The sequence below is a fragment of the Topomyia yanbarensis genome, chromosome 1 (genome assembly GCF_030247195.1).
Source record: "Topomyia yanbarensis strain Yona2022 chromosome 1, ASM3024719v1, whole genome shotgun sequence".
Classification (NCBI taxonomy): Eukaryota; Metazoa; Arthropoda; class Insecta; order Diptera; family Culicidae; genus Topomyia; species Topomyia yanbarensis.
In genome coordinates, this window is record NC_080670.1 from 200,925,555 (window position 1) to 200,931,554 (window position 6,000).

At 43.4% G+C, this 6,000-nt stretch overlaps 1 protein-coding gene across 1 annotated transcript; it reads right to left on the bottom strand.

The window, feature by feature from the left end:
* Window positions 1–2,090: 2,090 nt before the first annotated feature.
* On the bottom strand, window positions 2,091–5,072 carry LOC131687695 (protein SPT2 homolog). Its single transcript, XM_058971794.1, has 2 exons — window positions 4,872–5,072; window positions 2,091–4,415 (listed from the first exon to the last, which is right to left on the bottom strand). Exons 1-2 carry the CDS (start codon window positions 4,935–4,937, stop codon window positions 2,493–2,495), a joined length of 1,989 nt encoding a protein of 662 aa, XP_058827777.1. The 5' UTR covers window positions 4,938–5,072; the 3' UTR covers window positions 2,091–2,492.
* Window positions 5,073–6,000: the final 928 nt, after the last annotated feature.

Here is a 6,000-nt window from a genome sequence, read left to right on the forward strand (position 1 = left end):
TTTGATAAATACTGTGTATAATGAATCCTGGTTTTCGGTATTCGTTAGCTATGTTGTAATCGACACAGATCTTTCATTAGGGCCTAAGTCGCAATGTACTCAAATGGAGAAAAATCAGTTTCAATATTCGACGAAGCTTTTCTAAATGTAGTTTTTATTGTAGGTATAAATTACTTCATGACCGTGTCTTTCGGGAAGCATTTTTCGTTAAACCTTATGACAATATAACAAAGAATTTAATTCCTATGTGCTTTTAGTAGGTAGAAACTAAAAAAATACTTACGCCCAATTTGCATCCCAGTCGTGATTTCGCCCTTCAGCAACTACCATTTGCGGAAGGGTTAAACTGTGTACATAATTTTCAGAAGGGCGCGGTAAATGGGCTAAACTGACTCTGTCTTGCTGGGTAGGGCTGGGTAAATGGGCGAGCTTGACAGTATACTTTTTAATAGGGCTCAGCAAATGGGCGCATAGAAACCCAATGTAAAAGAAAGGGCGCGTGAATCTTTTCTTCAAATTTCATGAAAATATCGAAATATTCGAATGTTTATGTGCAACAACTATCGAGTAGACATGATCATAGTAGATATTGCTTATCATTTATATAATAGAACCGCCGTTTATTCTTTTATTTGTGAATAACAACCGTACGCCCGCTTCTGACTAAAAATGTAAGTTTGGCCTTTATACTCCATATGAGAAGAAGGGCCTAACTCGAAATCTCGAAGAAAATGCATGTTTCGCCGTTTTGTTTTCTTTAATTATACATCGAACTAAAAACCATTTTAACTAATTTTCACCTCAATCTTGTAGTATTTTTGTTGCATAATGTCGTAATAGCGAAAACGCAGTTTGTTTACATTTGCGATTTAAGCCCTAATGAAAAATCTATGTCGTAATCACATGCTGTGCTGCAAATAACTCAGTTTGTTTACATTTGTCACTAAGGTCCATTTGAATCAGCACTCTTGATTTAATATTGAGAATGAAGAAAAATCACTTTCGTTCGAAAAAGCGATCCAACGTATCGCAAAATAAGGCTAATAATTATGATAAGGATTTTATCGACATGTTCCAGTCCTTAACTGCGAGTGTGATCACATACATACCACCGTCTGAAGTACAAATTCAGACTGAATCGGCTATAAATGCTCTCGCCACGGCCACTGTTTCTTGTATGGAAGCCAGAAGGATTGTCGTGTGGGACATACAAAAGGATATCGATACATTGCGGTGCGTTATAAAACTGCAGGTTTTTGCGAAAATCGCGCTTGCTAACGGGGAAGGCATATGCAATTCTTTGGTGAAATCTGTACTACAGTATTTTCCCAAAGGATTGAAGTCAACAGTCCAGTTCATAGACGAAATCGGAGAGTTTGTGTTGAATGGTCAACGCATTGTTCCGAAACTACCACAGGAACAACCGAAAGAGGCGCCCCCGGTAGGATTCGTGGCGACGCTGATAACTTGTGGAAACAAAACTTTATACGTAAACCCACTCCCCGATATGAATTTGCAAGACCCTGAAGTCTTACTGGGTTTGCCTGAAGATCGTCGTAAATGGATCGCCAATGGTGTATTTAATTATAATATACACGAACTTGTCCACCGCTACCGCGACCTCATGAGCAGATTAGAGGAGAAGATGCCGTTGGCAATAGTCAAGATTGATTTTACAGGCAAAGGGTCCGCTACACAGATCGTTGGAAGCAGCAATTTATCAGACTGTGATCAGACTCGCAGCGCTTGGTGTTTTCGTAATGTTCCTAAGCATGTCCTTGTTCTTGGTGCCGCGTGGGGATTTGGATTTCAGTCTGACGATACTTGGCATGTTAAATCAAAAGTCGTGGCTGTAACTACATTCGTAGAAGTTGCAGACTTCTACAAAAAGTTGATGTGGTTGAATAAGGTGAAAGAAAGTCCGTACTCGAGCGATTATGAATAAAAATAGCGAAGATTTTTTTTTTCCGAGATCATTTGCCAGAATCATTAATTTTCTTTTACAGTTCTACTTTCAATACAATATCTTGTACAGGATCTTCCCTTGAATTTTAAACCCAAATGAAATACACAAAATAAATGTATGATAAATAAATTGCAACTAACGAAATCATTGCAACAGCTATACTATGTATATGTTTATTGTGTTTTTTGCATGTTCTACTATATGTGTATAATAAATCGTTACTGCAATTGTCCACCAAATAATCTGCTTGATCCGCGTTGCCCAGAATTCCACAATTTTTCTGAACTGTACTTCGTGCTCACGATATCCGTGCGATGTGTTTCGCTAAAAAATAAACTAATGATTACCGACTACATCAACCTAACAAAGAATGCTGATTACTAAGTCGCGATAAATTTTGACTAAAACTAAACGTACGGTAATAATGTTAGAAATATACATAATAAAAAATAAATAGGGTTAATAGTAGCGATTAAAAACAAACTCAAATTTCCATAACAATCCGTGTTCACACGCGCTACGCGGTTCATTTCCCTTTCGCCTTCTGCTTCTTCGCCAGTGCCTTCTGGCGCTTTTCTTCCTCCTCCGCTCGCATATCCTCCAGATCTTCCAACAAACCGAGCTTCTTGCTGATGAACTCCTCCCGCATCTGCTGTGCGTAGTTCGACTCCATTTGTCGATCATCAAAGTCCTCATCCCGGTAGCGTGACTTATCGTACCCGAAAATGGCACGGATGTGGGACGAGTAGTCCTCCTCGGCATCGCCATCGTCGATAAAGTCGTCCATTTCCGAGTCATACTCGCTGTCACTGTCCTCGATGACGGGTCGGCGCTTTTTGGGTGGCGGTGGTCCGCCACTGGGACGCTTCCGTATCACATCGGGACCTGGGAAGGGACGCGACCGCTGCTGAACCGCATCCGACGACGGCGGGGCTGGACGAGATCGTGGTGCTTCCGGTCGCGATCGTTGTACATCGGCCGGCGGGAACTGGCGTGGTTTTTGAGCAGCTCCAGCCGGTACCGTTGCTGCTGCAGTTGGGAATGATCGGGCTTTTTGGCCATTCACTGGCTGTTGCGTTTTTAATGAGCTCGAAGATGATGAGGCACCTGAGGCTGTAGGACCGTTCCGAGATGGTGTTGGAGCAGCTTTCAAGGACGATGAACCTTGCTTGGCACTAGCACCGTTCGGATGGGATGATGGGAGAGGTTTTTTAACCGCGCTGGATGTTGATGCTGCAGGTTCCCTGGGGGGCAGAGAACTGGTAGGGGCTTTTTTGGCGGTGAGTGCAGCTTCTAGTTTGCTTCGCGCTGTCGGATCTGGAGTAGGTTTTTGCCGATCATCCGGTCGGTGAGGGGGTGGTTTTGAGGAACCTGCAGTCGACGTAGGTTTAGGAAGCGGAGGCCTATCAGCTCCGGCCGAATTTAACTTGGGAATTCTCCCATTCGGTGCCATTACGTTCGGGGCAGAACTCGGTTTAACTGAAGTACTCGAAGATGAACCACTTCCAGCGGAAGAACTACGGCTGCCTGATTTTGCAGCGTCATACCTTGCCAGCTTAATTTGTTTCTCCTTCTCGGAAAGCCTTGGATCATTCCGAATCCGATCCCGAATCTTTTTCTGTTCCAGATACGCCATGCGCTCTTCATATTCTTTCTTTTCCTTTTTGGTCATTAACCGTTCGGGTTCCTTTTTCTCTTCCGTGACTTCGACCTTGACCGGTTCGAACTGTTTTTGTTCGGCTAATTTGAGCAGGGTAGCAAAATCCGGTGGTGCAGGTCCTGCCGGACGCTTAGCTTTCCTCTTGGCAGCATCTTCCTTTGCTTTAGCTTCCGCTTCTTTTCGTCGTTCCTCATCGGGGTCATACCGATCGGGACCAACCTGCTTTGTACTACCTGCACTGCTTCCGGGCGGTTCACTACCACCACCGCTCGTTCCCTCGCCAGCGTCTTTTCGCTTTCTAGTACGCGGTGCGTTCTCCTCCTCTTGCGCCTTGTTCAGTGCCTCCTTTACCCGTGCCTTTGCGCGATCGATATCATCCTTGGACATTGTCCGCTTCTCGCCATCTTTGAACTTTTTCTCCTCTGGAGTATTCTTGTACTTTTCCATCAGCTGCTGATAGAAATGGGAAGCCACATTGGACGTGTACCCGTAATCGTCCTCGTCCGGTTGATCGGGTCCCTGCAGCGTCAAGGCCGTGTCCTGCGTATCGATGGCATCCTCCAGGACCGATTTGTTGGCCGATTTGATCACCTTGAGCATCTTTTCGATTTTCCGCTTGGCCTTCGGGTCACGCTTTGCCAGTAGCTCATCTCGTTTGCGCTGCTCCTCCAGTGCTTTCTCCCGCTCCTCCTCTTCCTTCTTGGCCAGAAACTTTTTGATGTTAGCCGAAAGTTTTTTCTCTTTGCATTCCTTCTTGGGGGGAGCAAATTTGGTGGAATAGTAGCGGCCCTGAAATGGAAATGTGGAATCAGGATATATTAGCCTAAAATGTACGTTCCGTAGCTTACTCGATTGAGAATTTTTGACTTAACTTAATGGGTACTTAACATTAGGTAAAAATCTAATTACCTTGACATTAATGAAAGGTAAAATTAACAACCTATCGTAGTTAATCAATTCAAAAAAAAAATGTTCGTCGAACAGTCCAGAATAAATTGGAGAATCTCAGCACAACAACCAAGTGGTTCGGAATGGACCTACTACATTTACTGCATCAACAACAAAGCGAACCTCACGCAAACTAGTCGTGTGAGTGAACCTCTGTGATATAGTGGGTCCCCCACAATACCATATTCGACGAGGCAGTTCCTCTCCTCGCGATAATCGCAACCACATTCTTCACCACACACAACATATTGAAAAAAATTTCTACACCAGACACGGGGAGCAATGGGGGAAAATTACCTCAGACTTCTGCTCCATGTTAGCAGCATTGCGCTGCGCTACGCTCAGCAACTTGCCGAAATCCATTGCTAACGGGTGCCCCGGATACGGTGGGTCGGACTTTAGCCACTTTTTGCACTAGGTTTCACTGAAATTACGAAAAATTCGTGTTTTTCCTATGACACAACTCGGAAACGAAGAGCCATGATGAAAATTGTGATCGTCACTGGACGAAGGAAAAGAAAAAAAAAGTTTTTTGACAGTCGTTCGTGGGGATGTGTTGGTGCACTGACAGCATTTCTGTTTGTATCGTGACATCGTTGTTTTCGTGGTGTGGTGCTAGTGTGCGTGACGGAGGTTGGTTCGGGTGCGTTCGCGAATATTACGGAACAGGGTTTACAAACCTATAAATTACTATGGCCGACGAAGGCTTAAGGTAATCAGCGGAATTTGGAACCCACAGGAATAAAAATTAGTGTTTTTATTTCGAGAATAGGGTAACCGACCAATTTTGGATCCCTAGAGGAAATAAAGTTCTCGACAATGATTACGACTTAAGAGCCAACTGTCAAAATTCGCTTCGAAAAGAAATTTCGGCCAAACCGTTACTGGCTAAACACAGTCCATTGACTTATTTGACGTCTAGGACACCAACACAGTTGCAATGTGTATAGACAACATACATATAACGCTATGTTTTCAATTCGCCATCTGATTTAACCTCATTTGGCAAAAAAACTACCCGATTTAACCTCAATCTCGCACTAACACAACTCCACATAGATTAGTCAATAGCAGTTATTGAAAGAAAAAACTTTTCTCTTTTGTTTACTATCAATATCTGCGATGGGAAAGTAACGGTTTGTCCGGAATTTCCTTTCGAAGAGAATCCTACGACATGGAATCCATACCATTTTCCCCGCGGTATCGGATTCGCCGGGAACGATCCCTCATGTCAAGTACAGTCGTGATTCGCTGCTTGGACACTTTTTAACTGGACCGCTTTTTAGTTGGACCATTGTCCAACGAAAAAGTATATGAATGTCAAAATCTTATGTTAAATTTACTTTGACAATCAATCTGACAATTATTAGAGATGTGAATAGATGCAATCACACTACTAACGTCTTCTTTGGAGAGTTTTTGACAT